General features: G+C 38.1%; 1 protein-coding gene across 1 annotated transcript in view; it reads right to left on the bottom strand.

Annotated features, from left to right (window-relative positions):
* Positions 1 to 19,252, bottom strand: part of LOC107295434 (protein diaphanous homolog 2-like) — a 69,027-nt gene extending 49,775 nt beyond the window's left edge. Inside the window, exons 1-3 of the mRNA XM_029285843.1 lie at positions 19,139 to 19,252; positions 3,440 to 3,472; positions 1,820 to 1,996 (exon numbers count right to left, since the gene is read on the bottom strand). Coding sequence (XP_029141676.1) covers positions 1,820 to 1,996; positions 3,440 to 3,472; positions 19,139 to 19,252 — 324 coding nt within the window. The remainder of the gene's footprint in view (positions 1 to 1,819; positions 1,997 to 3,439; positions 3,473 to 19,138) is intronic.
* Positions 19,253 to 23,876: the final 4,624 nt, after the last annotated feature.

Here is a 23,876-nt window from a genome sequence, read left to right as displayed (position 1 = left end):
ACTATCATCCCTGGTATTTGCTGGTAGTCTCCAGCCAACGACTAACCACAAACACACAGAGGCAGTTGCCAAGGCAGACAAACCACTGTCAGCTGACAGTCTTCACTCTAAAGGAGAGAGCAAATCAACCTCCATTATGTCATTTCCTACAAGATAACAAGCAGAGCTTAATCCTTGGATAACAACTGAAGACGTCCAGTGATTACCATGCAAATATCTCACAAAACTTTCACAAAAGGGTCCTTTAAAAAAAACAAAACATCAAATCTGGATTTGAAGCAACAGCAACCTATACAAAATAAAAACAGCAAAATAACACCTGATCCTTAAGAATACTTTTTTTTAATGGCTTGAGCTTTATAGAGCAAAACCTGTACACTACCATCCTCAACAGGGTGAGCTTCTCCTATAGTGACTAACATCTGTTGCAATTTACATCATTTGCAAACCTCTATAACAGAGGTCCCCAACCTTTGGGGCATGGAGAAAAGTTGTTCCGTGGACCAGGGGGTGCATGGTTTTGTGTGCTGCCTGCATCCCCCGTTTGTGTGGACCATTTGCTGGCATGCCGTGGCCCAGTACTGATTCACGGGCCAGGGGTTGGGGACCCCTGCTCTATAACATTTGAGCCATTCCATCATTAAGTAATTGACAACTTTTGCACAAATGTATCATCAGGCCAAAGTCATAAATTCATACACGTAGCAAAATGTCTGTTCACAACATTACTATGCAAATTAGGTAAATCTCCAGGGTACTCTACTTTCTGATTAAGAGGACATTTCTGAATAATCATCACTCTCCTCCAATTAGTCTTTTAAAAAGCAAGACTTCACTGTGGATAGGATTTTTATTTTTATTTTGCAATTTTATAATGTTGCTTTACATTTTTTAAATATTTAATTTTAAATTATTTGGGTTTTAATGTTTTATTATATTGATTAAACTGTACATCTCCCAGAGCTCCTCTATGAGGTAAATGGGCGATTAAGAAGTTTGATATATAAATAAATAAAGAAGCTACAGGGAAGTAAAACATAGGAAGTTTGAACAGCAACAGTCATATAATTAACAAATGCCCATTTATAAAATTGTTCTTCACGATGCAATTGTTATGGTAATAAGGTTCAACGTGTTTCGTTAAAAAAAATAAGAACTGCAGAACAGGACCTCATGTTAATCCTTTATATTTCTGCTAAAATGGACTACAGCCTGAAAACATATATTCCATAATAAATGTATTGGTTTCTTTGTTTTTGCTGCAGCACGCTAACTTGGTGATAAATACTACGGAGGAGTGCTTTTAAATCTTTTTAATCTTCTTGACAAAATCCTTAATAACTTCCATTAGGAAATAATGGAAATAAGGTTTATTTACCAGATGGCTTTCATTTTCAAAACTATTTTCACTCACTGGTGAATTTATTCCATGCCCATCGGCACCCTAATCATGAATGAGCATTTTGAGTTGCAAACTATTAGTGGCAAATTGCGAACTATTGAAAAATTGTCTTTATGGGCTAAGACATGATTAATCTATTACACACAATTATGTGGTCACTGAGAAGATGAAAATGTCACAAGGGCTGCCTATTAGCATCTTTATATGAACTAAAATGGACTTTCTGGCCTTCTACTCAAGAAAACCAATGTCAAAGCCATGTTAGAATCCTCCATCCTCAAATTGTCAACTTTTAATTAGTGTTTTCACTTTTCTTAGGGAAAGGAACTGTTTCATTCAGATGTTTGATAGACCAATGACACAGAACTCTCATACAATGCGCTGTTCCTAATATAGATACCCAAAAATAAAACTTACCATCATTTTCTCAAAGAGGTCCATAACTTCTTTTTCCGATAAATTCATTGAACGTTCATCAAACAGTGGTTGAGGCACTGGCAATTCAATTATAGAGGCCTGTGAGTCGATGGGGTGCTGAATAAGAAGTCTCTCCTTTTTGACTCCAGATTTCCTAAAACTAGTTAATCTGTCCCTCTGCAAAAAGAAAATAAATATTCTTAAACGTAGATTCTAGGAGAAAACCCACTGACTCATTACTTCACATGCTAACACAGGAATAATCATGCCCAAAATTAAGCCATACCACTTATTTCTGAGACTGTACTTCATGTGCTTTGTTCTACCTAATCTTGGTTACTGCACAGAATCAGGACATGTGGTTCATTAAAATAGCGAATCTCCAGGTCTGAAACCAAATATGTTTTGAAACCAGAAAAGCTAAGTTTAAATTGAGCCAATTCTTATTCTGCATCCATCTCTTCTGCAACTAAATAAGGCACAATCTGACTGAGATTCCAGAAGTACATTGTTCTCTGAAGTCTTTTAGGTCAACCTGAAAACCCACTTCATGTATAAAATTAAAATAAGGTATTTAAGGAAAGAACACTTAGACTTTGAGAACATTTTTACATATCTAACACTTAGTTTTGTTCTTACATAATCGCAGCATGCTCGGCTTCAGAGTATAAAAGAGTATAAAAGGGACATCATTTCCATAAACTGTTGACTGGAGAATGTTTAATAAACTGAATATAAGTTCCTTTTGTAAAGCCTGAACCAAAGCATTTTTAAGGCCCTCCATGATATAAGTACAGTCTCGTCACAGAAGCAAATAAGCTGTAAAGATGCTTTACGTAACATAAAGTTACATGCTTTCATAACATTAGTTGAAGATAACATTAGGAAGCGCAACGTTGCAGGCATAAGGGCTCAATCTATTGTTTCTCTCAGCACTGCATGCAAGCCTGGTTATATATTAGTAGAAAAGAACCTAGTTTGGCTTTTGCTTAGCCGGAATATATGCAGTATAATGAGGGTCAGCAAAAGGGTGGGGACCACTTCGAATGGAGGGAAACCTTCCTGAGATGAATAAGATGGATGTAGCTAGGTAAATCACGGAGGATTTTACTGCAACAACAAGCTATGGGTTGCCATACATCCAATGCCCCAAATACATAAGAGTGCAAAATTGCAGTAGTGGCCAATTCCTTTCAAGAAGGTGTGAATTTATAGTATGTGTTGAATTGGACATAGAAGTTTGTTTTTTTAAAATAAACAGATCAGTCATCGCTAAGGGTACCATAATTGCTTTTTGGAATCAGAATACAGCATAATATCAGGCGAGGTTATCTCCTTCCCATTTTAGAAGACTGGTTAAAATTATATCAACACATGGAAGGCTGGTAGCCAGATCCTAATTTTGATCTGTCATCATGGCAACCAATTTAATTTTGAGATTTCCTTGGAATACAATTCTCTTTGGTTGGAGGTGACAGCTTGTGACCCTAGTATAAGAACCAGTTAGGATGTTAGTGGTTGTTAATTGGAACATCGTATATCTCTATTTATAATTAAAGTTATGCAAAATACTGTAAGCAACATGCACTAGAAATACAAACCCACATATGAGGATCTTACCACATCATCTGCCAAAGTTTTTATCTGTAGATTCTATGCAAATCAAGAAGACAAGAAAATGTGTGTTACCTACTGTAAATTAAATTTAGAGGTCCCTCTTTTCATTTATATTAAAATCTTTTATTTTCTCACTAATAAATGAGTAAATATCAACCTCAAAGAGTATCAAACTTATTGCCATCACAGAAACGTCCTCCAGAATGCAGGTTATTACCCACATCATTACCAGGTGTAGCTGGCTCAGGAATTATGGGATTTGAAGTCCACAGGTCATAAAGTTGCCATAGTTGCCCAGCCCTGCTCTAAACCCATCTATTCAACCATTCCACTTTCCAGTTTTCACCATGAAACCTGTACAAAGAATACGAACTAAAGGAGAAGACCTTTGAACAGAAAGAGAAAAAAGCAAATAAAGCTAATGGATGTGATATATTATTTTCATTCTGCCAATTTAGAATCAACACAAAACAAAACCTTGTAATTGGAAAATTGGGTCTATAAGATATGACATTTTGATCACTGCTGCAAAACCTTAAAATGAACTCTCAAAATATAATGTGAAACAAGAAGTTAACTTGGAAGTTTTGATAACGTACTTGGCCAAAATATACAATATGGTCCTAAAAGTAGGATGATGATTATGTAGGCACCTTGTCCCAATCCCTTCCTTCCTTCCTTCCTTCCTTCCTTCCTTCCTTCCTTCCTTCCTTCCTTCCTTCCTTCCTTCCAAGCAACCAACCTTAATTTCTATGACTTAAACCACCAGACTCCTTCTTTACTAAAATGTTACTATGCTGTCAGAGATTCTTAGAAAACAAAAGTAATCGAACCTGCTTTACTAGAAGGGTGTCCACCTACTTCTAACAAAATAATGTTAAGCAGAGATGATAGAGACACCATGGGAAGTTATAGGAGCAACCTCACTAGATTCCTTTTTGGTAAATAGCTACTACGCAACTGGTTACACTTAACTTATTTGCTGATTAATCTCCAAAGTACATTCTCAACATTCCAAATGTGTTCAGCAGCACCCACTCAACCCAAAATAGCTTACTTCTAATCAAACTATCTTGGCCTTTGATCACAATTCTTCATGATGCAATTTGAGCTACAGTGGTATAGTCATTAGGATCTTGGACTGGAATTGGGGAAAAACAAAACAGGTTCGTGTACATCTTTGGCCACGGTTCAGTCATCAATTCTAGACCAGCCATCCTCTCCCACTTCAATGGGAAATGCAGGAAATATGCAGGAAGGGACTACTACGCATCTGATCTTGAGTACATGCATAGGAAGTGGGGATTGACTTCTAGCATATTAATTAATTAAAATGCAAGTAGGTTCACCGCATATTGAAGGCTTTTCAAAAGCCACTTCTTTAGGAACAAAAACCTAGCTTGTCATGATTTACCAGCTTGTAAAATTTTGAAAAGTCCTTCAAACTATGACACAGAACTAGCTTTAAAAAAAATACATATCACGATTTATCACAGAAACTCGGGGGTCACTGCTGCTTAAGTAGCAATCTCTTATTCTGCTAAACAAAAACATTTTCTCTGGGAACAGTAACAGAACTGCTAGATATTTACTCTCTCATCCAATGTGCCACCTAACCTCATTTGTTTCGTTTGACCCATACAGTGGCGACTAGAACATTTCTCTTTTATGTTATGTATTCCAAACTATTTTTAGAAAGAACACGCAGCACTATATTTCTGTTTCATATAATAACTCAGGCAAAGCTATTTGGAAAGTTAGTTTGAAGCTGTTGTTGTATTCTGGATGTATTCCTATTTTTTTTCTCCCAGCAATATGCCACATGTTGTATTAAATGCGGCTATACTTATTTATTCCAATGTATTTTATTCATCAATAATACATAAGATTCTTCACTTCAAAGCTCATCACAAACAAGAGAAAAGCTATTACAGTACAATCCAGTTTGTTTTCAAGCTTTAACTATGACTGATTAACTCTTCCTGTAATAGCACAGGAAATCTTTCGTGTTCCATCAAGGTTGCCATCGAAAAGCAGACATAATTCAAGGTGTAACTAGTCAATTATTGCAACTAGCATCCTTGAAGGACGACTTGAAGTCTAACACCGTTAACAATCTGAACTCAATCTTGCTTTAATTGCCTGAGATGAACAAGTTTGGTCTAAAATCCACTTTTATTCAACAGGCTACTGAACTGCAGGGGGAAAAAATAATAATGCAGATCACTTTTCCTATCTATTTAGAAAATTGAATCCATGCTGGATAGGACATAAGCAAGTAATTTCTACTCTAATGTTTGCATTTATTTCTAAAAGTGCACTGCTTCGAGAAATGAGCAAGCCGACGTGGAAACGAAACATGATCTGGATGTTGCTCAATTTGAAAATCCCCTCTACTGTAAGATCCACCCCCCTGCTAGTATTCAATCCACCCCCCCTGCTAGTATTTAATGGTGGAAAGGACAAAAAGACCACATACATGAACATTTTTATTATTCTTCGCCTGGCCTTAATTTGCCACTTTAAAAGCATGTTGGTTAAATTTCAACTTGCACAGCACTCATAAATCAGATAATGAGTATATAACGTAAACAAATCTCCTGAAACAACTAATGCTGATGCATTACTAATTAGTAAATCCAGAGTCATCAGAAAGTGTATAATCTTAGTTAATGAGTCATGAGTTCTACCAAAGGAGATCCATTCCAATTAATTCCACTAGAAGTCTCCACACAACTAGCAACACATTGCAAAGGAGTCCGGAAGCCACAACATCTGGAAACATAGAGCAGTACACTAGAAAAAGACCCACAAAAACAGAAAGAAGAAAAAAAAGCCACAAGGACCACAATCTGGGACAACAAAAATGCACCTTCCACCCACAAAGAATATAATTTGCTTAGCCACTGTAATTGGCTAGGCAAGCAGATGATCCAATTGCGGTTTTTAGAAAAAAGATATGTTTTACAAAAATGACGGTGGCTTATCCTAAACAAGGTTTAACCAGAGGGAACAGCATGTGAACCACAAGATGTAAGCTTTCCTCATGCAAAAGAAAAGAGGGTTAAAAAGGACTTCACTTCAGGAGTAATTAAAATCAAGCAAGCAATTTATTCAACTAAATAAATCAGAAGAGTTCACCTTCATGCTGTTCCTACTGAAGTGCAGGGTTTTCTTTATTTTGAATTTAAAATAAACTGGATTTCTTAAGCATATTTCATTGATTATGTGCCATTCAAGTCCATGTCAATGCTTGAAAGACCACAGACTGTAAACAAATTTTCGTGAGGACGATCTGTCCTCAGCATAATTTACAAGGGCTTCTGAGGTCTATTTTTTTCCATTAATAATAATAATAAAAAGCTGTCATCAAAGTAGAGACAATTTCAAGTTTGTAATACCTCTGCATAAAAAAGCGGTCTAAGGGTGTCAGGTTAAGATTGAGACTAGAAGCCTGGAGACCATGAGTTCTAGTCCTGCCTTAGGCATGAAGCCAACCATCTTTCTCAGCCCTAAAGAGGAAGCAATGGCAAACACTTCCGAAAACTTGCCAAAAAAACTGCAGGAACTAGTCCAGGAAATCGCCAGGAGTCAATAATGACTCACATACACACACAAAGACTATACAAGGTCTGGCACAATCTGCAGGCATTTTGCCATGTTACTGAAAGCCTTAGAGAGAAACATTCCTGAAAACAGCCTAATTTTTTTCCTTTCCTGATTTAATCAGTTAAATGTTTTGCCTTGCGCACAATGTAGTACAAATAGCCACTTTTGTGTGTTACTAATGCTGTAATGATTTTGTAACAATCTTTACTTTGCTTGAAGAATAAACATAATTTGGAGGTTTCTAATAAAGTAGAAAAGCTTTTAACCATGGTATTTTTAGCTATATATTTTTTTTCCAGTATCAACTGTAGTTTTGTTCATTTGGTATCCCAGTATTATTGTTATTCACATGAGGAACGCATCATGTTGTGTAGTAATACCAACAATAATCTTCTACAAAGAGGAAATAAAATAAACATATAAAAATTGCCATGGTGATTTTCAGTTATGACAGTGTTAAAACAAGAAATACACCCTAGTGATTATTAGCTATTCCCATATGTGGATGCTAGCAGTCATATTTGGGTTAATTGACCAAGAATAATGGGTAGATCTAAAACTGAGAGTCTAGGATTGCTTTGAATGAAAAGCTAAGATCTTTCTTTCTTTTCTTTTTCTTTCTTTCTTTCTTTCTTTCTTTCATCACAAATTTGAGGAAGGGAGAAATGCAAGACCTTATGCTTGTGGGAAAAAGATACCACACACAACCTGTTAAGCATGTGGGGTACACATTTCTATTCTTTAGTAATCTAGCATGTGATGCTATTAGATTACTACATGTAGTAATCACTTGTGGATTACTTACGCTTTCACAAAGCTGTAAAAACCAGCTCTTTCAAGGTCAGCCTAAGATGATCTAATCCCCAATAAAGTATTTTGGCCTTTAAGTCTGTTTCCTCCCCTTCAACGTGGTATTTATCATTGCCATTTTGTTATTGTCCTTTTTTGTCTTCCTTCCACGCTGTTATTTTAAGCTCTACTTTGGAAGCCACCTAGAATTACTCAAATGCTTGAGGTGATTGTGCTTTTCATGTGATTTCTACGCTATCATTTTAAACCTACCTAGAACTGCTTCAGTGTCTGAGGCAACATCTGAGGGAATAGGTGGATAAATAAATAAATATATAGATGCAGGAGCAGACCAAGACACCTGTCAAGGGTATATTCAAGCCAAAATTCAAATAACAGGTAATCCTCAGCTTACAAACCACAACTGACCCCAAAATTTATGTTGCTAAGTGAAACATCTGTTCAGTGAATTGGACTTTGCTTGTCAGAAGGTCACAAAATGATGATCATATGACTCTGGGACACTGCAACCGTCATAAATATGAGTCAGTTGCCAAGCGTCTGAATTTTGATCACCTGACCACGGGGATGTGGCAATGGGCCTAAGTGTGAAAAAGAGTCATAAGTCACTTTTTCCGTGCCGCTGCAACTTTAAAAGGTCTCTAAATTATCTGTAAATCTGGCACTTGAATGCCTCAATTCTTATTCTGTGGCAAGGAGTAGGACAGTATTAAGCTATAAGCTATATTCATTATTATGTCACTCTCTTCAGAAAAAGCAATTTTATACTGAGGTAACTTAAGCTAAACTTTATATTGGTTCAATCTGTTCAAATATTTTCCACCCTTACTGCTGTTTTGCTGAAACATTTCAAGAAGCAGCATCGGTCTATTTTATTTTAAACCCTTTTTTGAGTACAAAGCAAACTAAATAGCAGGTTTACACATCAAATTCCAAAACCTGCCGAATGATTACTTTTTTTTTTTTTAGCCTAATAAGTAAGCAGAATTACCATCCAGCTCACTGGATCCTTGAAGTTATTTCTATCCAGAAGCATCTCACACATTTTTTTTGTTGCTTTTCCAATATGCTGTCAAGTTAACATCAGCCACAATAAAGCAAATCTACAATGAAATATGGAATAACAAATTTGGATCACTATTAATACTTTTATTGAGGTCAGCGGTAGTCAGTCTCTTACAGACAATGCAGTTGCAGGTAAATTACTTCTTCTGTGCTGTTTACACTTCAGTATAAAACATTAATTTATTATACTACTTCAAGATTGGGTTTCCATCGGTGGCCTAACCAATGTCTGAAACAATTTAGATTTATAAATCATGTTATACAGTTAGTATACTGCAATGGCCCAGCTAATTAGTCTGTTAAATCGTTAACAAACCATGGATGTGTTGTGTGAACCTGACTCTTAAATACTGTATTTTATGTTCCTGCTCAATTCAGAGTCTCACTGAAGCAAATCATTTGTTAGTGTTATAGAGCACAATGATATATATAACAGGGGACTTTCCAATTTGTTTGAATATCTAGTTAAGTGCAACAAGGCCATCACTTTGTCTGCTTTACTGCACTGTCATTTTGTAATGCATACATTGCCAAAATATATTGAGAAATGTTCACTGGAAATACAGATCTATGTCACATGCATTCTTACTAATACCAGGCCAATCAAAGAATAATACTGTATTGCTGAAATGTTTATTCGAAAGCCCAACTGAATTCATTCAAATTTATTCCAGACAGATTGTAGTACTTGTCTATATTGTCTTGATTTCTAAATCTGATAAATTAGGACATTCTGATATGGCCACCTGCATAACAATCTCTTCCATTGATTTGGGTCTGTGAGGGTTGACTAAAGCGGGTTTTAATTTGGGGCAGAAATTTGGGGCAGCCTTTTTTTCCATACAGTATATATGGAAACACAGACACATATACACACAAACATACAAAGAGAGATAGCTGTGTCTATTCTGGTGTCTGAAGGCCACAAGACTATGACTAGTGATATGATTTATACCAGGGGTCTTCAAACTTGGCCCTTTTAGGACTTGTGGTCTTCAACTCCCAGAATTCCTCAGCCAGCGTGCCTGGCTGAGGAATTCTGGGAGTTGAAGTCCACAAGTCCTAAAAGGGCCAAGTTTGAAGACCCCTGATTTATACTAATGCCAGATCTTAAAAGTGAAGATATGACCCTCTTTAAAAGTGAAATCTGTATATTGCCCCCTTTTCCCCAAGAAATTTTAAAAAATAAAAAATGCTGTCCCATTTTTTAATTTGTTTGCCATAATTTTGGAGGTTCACTAACCACTAAGGTGGCCCTTAGATTCGGTTTACATACCCCCTTAATTCACTACAATTTGTTATATGCTAGTCAGAATTTAAATCCTAGATTCTGACTTGCATGGCTAGCTGAGGGTGTCTGGGAGTTGACGTTCAGAAGTCTTAAAGTTGCTAAATTTGGAGACTCAGATTTAAAGCAAAGTCCAGTTCACCAGATAAGAAAAAACAACAACAATCCAACTTTATGTAGCAGTTGGGTACAATTTATTTTTGGTTACAATTATTGGCTTCTGCATGCAAACAACATAGGAATCTGGTAAAATGAATCAAATTTATTTATAAACAAATCTCCATGAAAGGCACAGACAGGGGAAAAAAAAGATCTACAGAGTAACTCTTGGCTATTATACAATGTTGAATCATGATTATGGTTTATATTAAAAGACAAACTAATGACTGTGAGGAATGTGAACTCTTTTAACCTGAGGAAATGTTCATTATTGGTAAATTCCATATAGTCTTTTAGAAAGTTAGAACTATAAAGTCTCTCAATAATTTTTTTTTAATTTTCAACATAAAATTATTCATATGAGAAAGAGGGAAATTAAAGGTGAGGAAATTAAATTGACACTGTGGAATCATGGCAAGCAGACTTACTTTGCTATTTTTACATCTATTCTAACTGAGATCTTGCATAATTCATCAAGCTTTTTCCTATTTTAGGTGGGTGCCAGTTTCAGTTCCCTTATCCCTTAAGTTTCTCAATCTTATCAGAACAGCAGAAATTCTGCAGGTCTGAAATCCCGTAATTTAGAATAAAATATCTCCAATCTTCATGTCACAGTAATGATGAACTATGGTACTATTCAGTGAAATAGCAGTTATGGGACCTCGAAACATCTTTCAATGTCCTATTTGTTTCTTCAATATGTTGTTCAGAAAGTACACATTCACTTTCCATTTGGAAAGTTTATTAGGTTTAAAATCTCTTTGCAGTGTGGAAGATTCAAGGCAGCTTAACTTCACTAACAAGAGATAAATTTAGCCAGACATTTCAAGATCACTAAGGTGACCTTAATTTACTGTATTCGTACATATTACTTTTTTTTCGTTGTTTTAAAATGTAAAATGAGCATTCAGCATAAAAACTGAATACATTCCTAAATAACATTTTGGTACAGACACTGTTGCATGCTGTTTTGAGATTAATTCACAGTGCGTAGAAAGAACGTGATGATTCAACTACACTTGTCTAAACAGAGATGTGGCCACTTGCCTCTTTATGAACGACACAACCAAAGCTGATTTACCAAATCAATACTTTTAGTTCTAAAATAGGTGCACATCAAGGAAATGAAATTCATGTCAGACGCATAGAGCTCAATAACAAGCACTATTTAATGTGCAAATATACTATCTAGTCCTGCTTCAATCCACCATTATTTGGAATTAGAAAATGCTTAACTGTGCAATATCCACAAAAGCTCTGAAGAGTTCCTAGATAAAGGTGGCTTTTAACACTTCAACCTTATCTGTGAAACTATACTGTCAATGTGAGTCACATTACAATAAATTTCCAGTATGAAATCTTCAATTACTATACAACTCTATAAATATGTTCAGAAACAACGCCACTGTGTTGAGAAAAAAGAAGTGAGTAAGGGAAATGTGTACGTTTTAAATTTTAAAACGTTTAAAAATTAGCTGTGTACTGAAAAACCTTCATACTCACCCTACATACCTATTTGCCATGGGACTATTTATCAAATTGAAGCTGAAAACTGATACCGGGAGAAAAATGCATACATAAAAACGAATTCCAAACCAAGATAAAGAATATTTAAAGGAGGCCATATAACTAGCATCGCAAGCAATAAAACTATGACTAATAATCCTTCAGATGTTTTCCTTGGGGATGTTGTCATAACAAAGTCAACATGATGGAATTCAAGGCATGTATTACAAACACATTGCTTTGATTCCTGTGCTGGGAAAGGTTTTAGAATTCCAGACTTGGTAAATCGGTTTGATTTCTACTGAAAACCTATGCATTTTATTCCCTAATGGAATGCACATTCTACCTTTCCTCATGGCATTCCTATTATAATCTTGTGAGGTTGGTTGGGTTGAGAAAGTATGGTTAGCCAGAAGCTGTCCAATCAGTTGCATGGATGACCAGAATTTGAATCTAATGGTGAATGGATGAGTCAACTGAATTGAGTTTACTGAATATATTGTCGGGCATGAAAAATCAGAACCACACGCTGAGTTCCAGTTATTCTGATTTATTGTTCACGTTTATACCCAAGAATCTAGTCAACTAATGGCCAGCATTAAATTGACATTAGATAAGAGTTAACAGAACTGAAGAGAGGTTGAACTTTGACTGCTTGTGGGAAAATAACAGCTCTAGGCTGATTATTCTCTTGAATCCACTCCCAGGCTCTGCCTATCCTTCTCCTACACATATTTTGCTTTAAGTCCTTGAGTAAGTATCCAAAGGGATTAAACAGCTATTCTAGAACTGTTCGGAAAGCAGATCCTGGAGAAAGGGCAAAAAAAACTTGCTTGAAAGAACTACTGTATGGCAAATACATACCATTTTTTTCTTTTTAAACCAAAGCATGCTGATTTACAGGGAGACAGATTTATATTGTCATCATATACTGGCCCAAGAACCACTGCAGAAAAAGAATTATCAATGTTTGAGACAAAAAGCTAACATTACAACTAGGTTAACAACAAATTACTCAACGGTAAGCATAGAAGATCACCATGAAGATACTAAGTTCTGGACACTACAAAATTAAATTGGGACCTATGTTCAAAAAAGTGTCCAATTATTTTAGAGAGATACTAGGCTCTTGGCATTTTTTCTTTTTTTAAAAAAAAAGGTGTTAATAGCTTTTTTGTTGCAAAATAATTGGTAGAACTAAAGTTGTGTGGTTATTTTGTGTCTCATTCCCAAGATGAGGGTTGTGCCTGAGATTTGTGCTATCCATGTGGAAACCAGCAGAGGAAAGAAGGAAGGAAGAAATAGCTGCCCACTCCTATCTGAGCTGCATCTGTGCAAAGTGACAGGTTAAAAGACTGCCAAACTTAGAAAATTAGTTTACCGAATTACCACCCAACTAAATTATGTGCAAGGCTGTTGCCTAGACAACTTCTTCAGTTACATGGCCAAAAATAAGTAAGACAAACTTTCTCTTGAAGCGTATTTCTTGCATTATAAACTGAAATGAATTTAATTATTAGAATTCCAAAATCCATCCCTTGTAAGTCCAGCTTAGGATTTTTCAAAATCCTGGTGCTATAAAATCAACGCTTTTGTCTATGGCCTACAACTGGTTCATCAGAGACTAAAATCTAGGAAAAGCTTCCTTAGGTTGATGGAAGACTTTGAAGAATTTAAAAGCAGAGAGGACCTATGGAAAGCTACAAAGAACCAACATTGGGTGGAACTAATGGAGGAACTGGCACCTGGGTCTGGCGAAAGCTTGGAAATATGGAAATCTTGATCACTTGAGGACCTCATGGCTGCATGACAGAATACAATTAATGTTGCCAGTTTCTGGGCATGATCTGTTTAACTTATAAAGGAGAATATTTGTAGGTCAGGGCTGCAATGAGGTGTCTTTGGTGCTCTTTGAGCTTGCTTATTTCCTTGCAGACGTTTCATTATCCAAACTTGGTAACGTCATCAATGTGGCACTGATGACGTTACCTAGTTTGGGTAATGAAACGTCTGCAAGAAAACAAGCAAGCTCAGAGAGCACCAAGGACCCCTCTCTTTAACTTCCACATGTTTTAATCTTGTCATTTACATTTTTAATTTTATATTATACAGTACGCCTTATTTTAATTGTGATGCTTCTGACGTGATTTTAAACAAGCAACGCTTTGCTAGTCAACGGGATTTAGCTGATTGATTTCTCAATGCTCACTCCCAAAACTTAAAAAAAATAAAGATGCATTCAAGGCAAGTTGATGACATACATGAAGCTTTTTTGGGAGTGTTATGGGAGTGTTGTGTTGCTGCTTTCTTTCCAGATATGTGGGTTTCCTCCCTAATTTCTCAGTCAAGTCCACAGTCCACTGCTAAGTTTCCCTAGCAGTGCCCCAATGAATAGCTGTAAATTGAGGACTACCACTAGGCTGATCAAAAATAGGCTGAATTACCAAACTACATCCAGCAGTGATTGTGTACATGGCCATTATTCAGCTGATAGTTCTACTGTTATTATGTACGGCATTTTATTATCACTGCGGATTTTATCTAGGTTACAGAACGTTTCTGCATTATTGTTTATTTTTCCATTACAGTTTAATGTTATGCTTTCCATTGATATATGCATGGCTGGAGGACTGAAATTATTGGGAAGTTTAAAAGGATAATAAATAATGATGCAAGTAGTAAAAAAAAATGCTACTGACTTTTCTTATTTCTGGCATAATATTCTTCCACGGCATTTGGGAAAGGAAGCTGGAGATGAACCACAAGCCTAAAGAATGGACAGACACCAAACTCAAGTGGTGGCGCAGTGGTCAGAATGCAGTACTGCAGGCTACTTCTGCTGACTGCCAGCTGCCAGCAGTTCAATTCTCACCGGCTCAAGGTTGACTCAGCCTTCCATCCTTCCAAGATTGGTAAAATGAGGACCCAGATTGTTGGCAATAGGCTGACTCTGTAAACCACCCAGAGCACTGTGAAGTCTATAGAAGGTAGATAAGTCTAAGTGCTATTGCTACTTATTTATTAAGAAAATGGCATACAGCCATCCAACTTGCTGATGATAACTTCATCTTACAAAGGTAAAACCCAATATAAAAGCTAATAAACTCACATCACCCTGGTGACAACAATCAAACTGACCCCTTGATAGGGCAGTGTATCACCCTGGGGTCCCCGGCTGTGATGGCAGTACCATGTCTTCGGGGCCTTGCAAAAGAGTGTCCAAGTGGGAGCCAATCTTATTTCTGCAGGGATGATGTTCTACAGAAATGGGGCCACCAAAGAGAAGGCCCTTCTTCTTGGTCCCATTAGATGGATCTCCTTAAGAAAGGGGACCCATAACATATCCTGCCTCCCTGTTCTTGAAGACTAGTTTAATTCCAACGTGGATATAAGCAGCTTTGGGTAAATGATTGTGGGAAGATTGTAAAGGGATGCAAAAAAGATTAGACATTAAAAAAAAAATCAAGAGAGAGAACAAGAGTTTGTTGGTAGCTTATCTCATAAAGAACAATTTAGTCCAGGAAACCTCACTGTAAATAAGGATGGAAAATTCCTCTTGCAGTTTCCTAGGTTTTGTAATTACCTCCAGATTAGCGTTAAATATATGTTAGTGAAGTCTGTGTAATTCCTAATCTTGACCATCTCTTTGTATTACATCCTAAGAGTTTGTATCAAGTTACATACAAAACTTTCCCACTAATAGCACCGAACCATAGATGATCATTAAAAAAAAATGTAACCCAAGGCCACAGCCAAGAATCGAAAGGCTTCTCACAAAATAAAATCAAAATAAGGTCCCTCAACCTAGGACCTAGGTGTACAAATCCCTTGTACACCTGTCACTCAGCACCACTCCTTTTCCCTCAGCACCACTCCTTGTCCCAAGACTGAATCATTCATTCCGTGCATCCTGTATTATTTGTTTTGTTTACAATTAACTTTTCCATCCAGAGTCGGCAATCAAGGCTGATAGCCATAGAAACACAACAAATAAAATACAGTTAAAACACATTACTAAAAGAGACACTGCACAGACTAATTCAAGGAAGCACAAGTAGTCCAGGACTCAGGATCGCAATTCAGCCCAACATTTATTTTGCTACGTGAGACATTTCTTAAGTGAGTTTTGCCCCATTTTATGACTTTTCTTCCCACATTTGTTAAGTGAATGATTACAGTTATTCATAACACGGTTGTTGGCTTCCCCACTGACTGTGCTTGTCAAAAAGTTGCAAAAGGAGGTCTCATGACTCTGGGACAATACCACCGTCATAAATATGAGTCGGTTGCCAAGGGTCTACCAGTAATTGGCAAAAAAAAAAAAGGATCAACACTTCCAAGACACCAATATTCTGTATCCTGAAACAAGTACCTTGCACATTTCTACTCAGAATTAAAATTATAGACCATCATGAAACCATTTTTTCCACAGCCCAATCCTGTGTATAATTAAGCACCCTTCAATCAGTAAATGACAAAAGCATAAAATGTAATCAAGGCTGAAAGATGATTATTAAGTTCTGTAGTATAAAATCATTTTATAACCCTGTTCATCTGTGATAATTATGACTTCAAGCATGGTATATTCTATCCAAAAAAAAATATATTCCTAGGATGTATACCCTTCGGGTTTATTTTTTTTAATGGTTCCCCAGTGTATATTCATCGTAGTGACAAAGCCATAGGCCTGAACCCAGGTGTCTTCTGTTAACAAAACTGCAGATAAAAAAGATATCATATATTCATCAATGAGCTTATGCAATTTAGCTAGTTTTTTTTTTAATCTTGTGTTCTGTTCATGAGCTGAAATCAGGACCCACAATTTCCTGCTGTTTGCAATGTCACATGGGCATCTTAGTCATTATTAACAGAAAATTCATTGCATTTAATAGCCTGTAATTTAAAATACAGAGTGTCTACTTTGTTGTTTTAATTACAAGTTGCTTGTTGGGAAAATTAAGTTTTAGCTTTAGTTGATACATTGTGAATTACTGTTGCTACATTTGTAGCTTAAGGTAATGTATACAAATACTCAAAGTTCAACTTGTTATTGACTAGGAATTTCATTTTCACCTCCTCTTTTCCTAAAGATCTCACTTATGATGTCACCTCAAACCTTCCTCTAAAACCGACTTAATTGCCCTGCAATTACTTCACCCAAACATTGGCAACACAGAAAATATTCAAATAGGATTTACACCCAACCTTTTCCAGACAGAAACTTATTCTTGGATCTTTACTATAGGGGAAAAAAACAGAGAAAAAAGGGAAGTTTTTCCAAGTCTGAAAATAGGAGACAAACCAAATTGTTTGGCCTCTAACTTCTGTTTATCATAGTGCTTGCTGCCTGCTGAGGTCATATCCTGAAAAATTGCCAACTCCACTCAAGGGTTCATTACAGATAAACATAAAAATGTTTTCAAGTCATAATCTGTCTGTCCTTTGGTTTTCAAAGAGTCGCAGTGTGTCAAACAGTTCATGTACCTCTTGATAGCAATGAGGTGGAAAACCCAGGTATCACTCTTGTGATCTCTCAAAGATTCGGAGATCACACCAGTAAAAATTGGCACTGCAATTATTAAATCAGACATATGCAAGGGTGAGAATGGATTGGGCACAGCTTACCAGATGCAAGATTTCTAAAACTGAAACACTCATGTTCTTGCTTAAACAGTCAGTTGAACATTGGTCTGAACATATCCAGCCCTACTTCATCTGGCCATGTGACCAGAAGATCTCCTATGTCTTTCCAGGCAAGTTTGTTTACCCAACCTAGAGAATGTTGCCCTCGAGATATTACTGAAATAATAAATTGAACTGAATTGCAGCTTGTCTGAAAAAGTCAAAACTAGTGAAAGAAGTAGCAATCACTTTCCCAAAGCACAGGTTTTGTTCAAAACATCTTACCCAAGGCTCTTTTTTCCCCCTTTCAAAGAACTCTAATTTTTGAAGCAACTTCAGCAGCTACACCTTTTAATAAACTTCTTTATCAGCAGCTTTTGTGTAAAGTACAAATAAAAGCTTGATCAGCAATGCCCTGGAAAGTTCCAGCTATGGAAAGAACGCTGCTTCTTTTCACCAATTGTTGAAGGTTACTTCTACAGTAGCCTTCACCAACCTGATGTTCACCAGATGTGTTGGACTTCAATCTCTCTATTTTTGTAGATCAGGAGGGATGGGTGCTGAAGGCCACAAGGGTTGAAGAACAACAGTTGAGGGCACTTGCCTCTACTGGGAGGAAGGAAGCAAATGACACACGTGATCACATCAAAAATGCAAATGACCCAACCTATGTATTTGCACAAGATCTTGTGAGGCAATTACATAATTTCACCACCATATGATGCATGTGTCATCATTCTGATCTCATTGTAAGTTGGTTAGAGGCAATACTGAGCGAACACATCTGGATAACACTAGAGTGAAGAAATCTCTTCCAGTAGATACAAACATCAGGTCGTGGGAGATCACACAAGTGACAACAGTGAAACACACATGTCACACGCCCCAATATGCCCCTCTAACTGAATCAGCCAAAAGAGCTAGGAATTACAAGAGTTTAAACTCAACTTTTCTGGAGAAACAGAGGTTGCCAAGATTGTTGGATGAGTAACACAGGACAAAAAAGACCAGATAGCTTAGGTTGGTGATATTCAATCAACTGTAACTAAACAGTTGGTTTAGGAGAATCCCCAAATTCTAGCAACACAAGCAACAAAGAGTGGGGCCAACTAACTAGACAGACCTGTACACCAAAGGGCCAGTACACAGATTAGCAAACTCAAGAGACTTTTGGTCTACCAAGGTGAGGCTGGTTCCTGCAACAAGCAAAAAGGCTGGTTAGCAACAAACCACAAGCCACAATTTCTTATCAGAAACAACAGCAGGCCAAGTTCAAGCATCTTGCAAAGCCCTATTGGCTTACACCACAATTTTCTGGGTTCACACAACCAGGAAGCCCTGGTTGCTTCATGCAACTAGAAAGCTGAAGTTGGCTCACCAGGATTCCCCTTGGATTATGCATCCGGGGAAGCCTTACTGGCTTCTGCCATGATTCCCTTGGGTTCACACAACCAGGAAGCCCTGGATGCTCCTTGCAACCCTGGAAACTCGGGTTGGCTTAGCCAGGATCTCCCTGGGATCATGCAAACCAGGAAGCGCCGTGGGACTAGCTAGGTCTTGCAAAGGGGCAAGTGGGCAGCCTTGACCCGCTTTCCCATAACGTCTGAACCCGCAAGCGAGGCTCTCCCGCCCTCTGCACTCACCAGCTTGGGCTTATTCTTACTCTCCTCCTCCGAGGGACGCCCCCCGCCGCTGCCACCCCGCCTGGGGGTGCCCTTTCCCGGCGGGTCTTCCCCTCCGGCCCCCTGGCCCTCCATGCCGGCCCGGCGCTTCCTTTTTGCTGGCCGCCTGGCTCCCGGCTCGCCCGCCCCGGCTGTCAGGGCGCTCGGGAGGCGCCTCTGCGCATGCGCTGTCGAGCCGGGAACGAGGCGGCGAGAAGTCAGGCATCCTCCCTGCCTCTCTGCCCAGGGCTGCGGGAGTAGGCCGTCAGGGCGCAGGCGCCAGAACGCGCTCACACACACTCGCTTTGCCCCCCTCTGCGCAAGCGCGTTCTTCGGAGTCTCCGAAGCCGCCCCGCTGGGCAGCTGCCCTCACCTGAAGGCTGGGCAAGGAGGACCCGGAAGCGCCTGCGAAGAAAGGGCGCCAGCGAGGGAAGCCTGGCGGAAGTCCGAGTGCGGGCTGGAGGCAGTAAACTGAGGGGCGGCATTAGACAAGCTGGGGAATACGCGCCCGTCACCTGGAAACCTCTTTTTTTAGGGAATTCATCATGAAACTGGATAGTTTTGCAATAAATCCAAACGTGTAACCCACAAGCACATAAAATAACATTTTTAAGTGCGTACATAGACAAAAAATAATAATTTTAAATGCACGCCCGCGTTGCTGTGCATGGAGGACCCCAAAGAACTTTGAATTATATAGGTTACCTCTATCGCTAGGTAGTATATTAGAAATTTAAACTCGGAAATGTTAAAATATTTGACTTCATTGGTCCCCTGAAAGGATATGAGGGACGCTTCCAGAGGGCCTCAGACCACATTCTGAGAACTGCCTGCTTAAGACAATTCAAAAAATATAACTTTGTGACTGAAAATTTTTTTTGCTATTGAAAAATATTAAAATACTTTGCTATTGAAATCAAGAAGGAGCTGTTTATAATGTGCCAATGAGATTGCTACCTCAAAAAAAAACAATTACAAATATGAAAACATCAAGTTAAACACCTTCATAATTGGATAAAACCGCCTGAAGGCTTGCCTGCAGGTCCAGAGGAGGAGTGGACATTTTGGAGATGTTTGAATAAACTGTGCATTTAAATAAACTAAAGACCACGTGTTAAAATGGGGTTTTCGCCCTGAGGACAAGGATATTCACAGCAAATGTGGCACTATTCCAACAACTATCCAACTTTTACAATGTTACCTGGCACTGACGTGCACATAAAATGAATTGCTGCTCTAAAATATCCCTGCCATCAACGTGGCCTGGCATTGGGCTAGAACTATATAAATGTATACTTTTATTAAAGTATTTTTTAATCTTTTTAAATTTAAATTAACAATTTTACCCTTTCTGGATTCTACATTTTTGATATGAAATGAAACTTTGCTTTTAAGTATATCAGCATCGTTACAGCAGACATAAAATGGTGGTGCTTAATACTCATTTAATAACTTTGCTGGGTGTAAAATGAAGGCATCTATCGCAGGAGCGACAGCTAATTTTGTGGGTCAACAAGAATTTCTACAAGCATGGACCATTTTGCCTTCAGCTGGAAATTCACCACCACCACCACCTTTCTGTCTGAAGTCAGGCATCTTGAGCTTAAATGGTTCAACCTGTGCCTCGTTTAATCATGTGATGTGTAAGAGTCTCACCAAGTGTTGGCATCAAGTTTCCTCGGAAAATGGAATGTTCTTTGGCACAATAGCACTTAGACTTATATACCACTTCATAGTGCTTTATAGCCCTCTCTAAGTAGTTTACAGAGTCAACCTAAATTGCCCCCAACAATCTGGGTCTTCAAGATGGAAGGCTGAGTCAACCTGGAGCCGGTCAGGATCAAACTTCTGACTGTGGGCAGAGTAAGCCTGCAATACTGCATTCTAACGACTGTGCCACCGTGGCTCACAAGCAATGAACTTTTTACTCTACGAGCCTGAATATCGTGCGAGACGTTGTACATGCCATGTTTTGATGTACACAGGTATGTCTTTATTTAATTTCTTGAGTGATTCATGGATTCAACCAGTTCCTTTCCTCCTTCCCCTCCCACCCCCAAGGCACAAAAAGCACATCAGCTTGTTCTTGCGTATACAGATACATAAGGCAAGGATCCAAGAAGCTCATCAAGATCGTTTTTAGATTTGCCCTAGGAGCAAATACATAAAGATCTTGAAAAATACTAATTTCCTGTTTGATTAAGCAGAACATCAATGCTTGGCCAGTATGATTCCTGTTGATATGGAAACCAAAAGTCTAAATCAAAGGTTGGAAACAATACTCTCCCTGTGCAGATGGGAGAAATTACTGAGTACTAATTGCTTCAATTATTTTAACCCTAATTTGCAACTGTAACTGTTGCTCTCATCCTTTCCTGAGGATACATCTTGGGAAAGGAGAAATAATAGCCACAATTGTATAGCTGTGTTCATACACGATGGTATTATTGGAAGTCTCCTAGAGTAGCCCCCACGGTGAGATCAGTAGCAAATAAATAAATAAATAAATAACTAAAAATGGCCACAATTGTGTAACTATGTTCAAACACGATAGTAACCCATGGCCAATTGTTTATGGTTAATTGAAAATTCAGTTATCTGGATTGGCCCAGAAGAATGAATCAAACTGTCTACACTTGTGAGTCACCAAATCCACAAATTTTAGAATTAAAAAAAAAGCTATAAAAAAATTAGGGAGGCAAGAACAAGTAAGCCTTGCTAAAAATTAATTGGCAAAAGCAAAGGGGGGGGGGGTCTCGTGCCACCAGCCAGCCCAATGGCTCTGTGCTTCTTTGGCCTCCCCATGCCACGTTACAGAGCCACGTTTTCACTCCATTTTGAAAGGCCAGGAGATGGGGGTCCCCCTCACCTCTGGGGGAGGCAGGATAATATTCCACAGGATGGGGGGCAATGGCAGAGAAGGCTCTCTTCCTGGACCCCGCCATTCAGAGCTCTTTAACTGACGGGATCTGCACCATGACCAGGTGGGATAGGCTGATGGGATGGGATAAAGCCGGTTCCATAAGCAGCCATGTAGGGGTTTTTTTGTTGCTACTGATACCTTTGGCAGGAAATCAATGTCGTTTTGGCCACTAGAGTATCTTCTGTTGTGAGATCCCAGAGCTGATTTTGTTTCAAAACTAAAGCACTTGTGAACACAGCACTCAAAAGAAATTAAATATTTTAAATGCACAGATCAGCTTGAAAGTAGTTGTGACTTCCCAGAGGAACTCTGCAACAGAGAGAAAAAAGGGGAAGTCTAAAAGTCATAGCAGAAAAGCATTATGTGGACATTTTTAGGCTGCAATCCAATGTCACTTGATGGCATATTAAACTTCCTTAAATTCTCTGAATGTTTGGTGTGGTGATTATGTTAAAAAAAAACTTTAGATTCTATTCCCGGGCTTTAGAAACTTGTTTTGCTGCCGCTTAAGAATTTGAAATATGTGAGACTTGCACTTAAAAATGTTCTTATTCCATAAAAGAACATCAGAGAATGTGGATGGTGGTAAAAAAAAAGGTGTTATTGACCTTAGAAACTGACTTGCTTGTTCTTGTTCTTGTTCTTTACTTATCTACTCTGATACTCTTACAAACTTGGTTATGTAAATATAAGAAAACGAAGTCTCCAAAGTTCTCAAATTCTTTTGAGATATTCTAAGCCACAATAAAAGTCGAATAAGGGCAGGTTTGGGGTATGTACAACCAAAACCTCTGGGTTTCTCATTCCATTTGTCCTGGATTAGTTTTTTAAAACCAACCAACTGGAGATGAAACAAGTAGAAACTTCAGATTCTGAGATAAATTAAAATGCCCATTCATATAAGTGGAGCTGCTGATTCCAAAGATGAAGGGCACAGAAAAATAAATTTCTAGAAACCTCAGTCTTCTGAACAGGAAAGGCCTGGATTAACACAGCAAAAAAATTGAATCTGGTTTTCTGAAACTGGGAAGAATTGTTCCCTTTAGTGAAGTTTTGTACAAATATTCTTTGTTCCTTGAGAAAGTGAGACATCCTCACTTGTTTTTCAAAATACAGCTGTCACATGTATGTGCATTCCTCTAAAACGGGTAGTCCACCTTGGCTCTTTTATGACTTGTGGACTTCAACTCCCAGAATTCCTGAGCCAGCCAGGCTGGCTCAGGAATTCTGGGAATTGAAGTCCACGAGTCATAAAAGAGCCAAGGTTGACTACCCCTGCTCTAAAAGAAGTGTTTGCAGATTTGCAAGATTCGGTTATTGTAACCTTACAGGAAAGATATGTTGTTGACTTGTGCTTCCTCTCTGGACTACCTTGAAGGGCTGACAAACTGTGATGTTTGACCTTAGCCTGTGCTCTCTATATTACAACTTTTTATTAGCAGTAACTTTAGTAATAGGAATATTAGGAGTAACATTAGCATTAATAGCACCAGCAATAAAGGTAAAAGATGCTTTTAAGTCAGAGTCCTCATGACTACATTAACGGCATGGATATCACTGTTTTTAAAGTGGTGTTCCTTGACTTCTCTTCACATTTTTAAATTTCCCTTTCCTTCCTATTTTACTAGGTTGATCTGGTGGTCTCCTAGCCAAATATATCTTACTTTCAAGCCACAATTAGCTTGATTCTGCCACTTCCTGCTCATATTTTTATGATGGTTTTCTTCTTGGAGGAGGCTAAAGCAGTGAATATATTTTCCATATGTTGAGCATTAGTCATGGAACTCAGAAAAAGTT

This window comes from Protobothrops mucrosquamatus, unplaced genomic scaffold (assembly GCF_001527695.2).
Source record: "Protobothrops mucrosquamatus isolate PMUCROS unplaced genomic scaffold, P.Mucros_1.0 scaffold2336, whole genome shotgun sequence".
Classification (NCBI taxonomy): domain Eukaryota; kingdom Metazoa; phylum Chordata; class Lepidosauria; order Squamata; family Viperidae; genus Protobothrops; species Protobothrops mucrosquamatus.
Note: the sequence above shows the minus strand (reverse complement) of the source record. Positions and strands in the feature narration are given on the sequence as shown.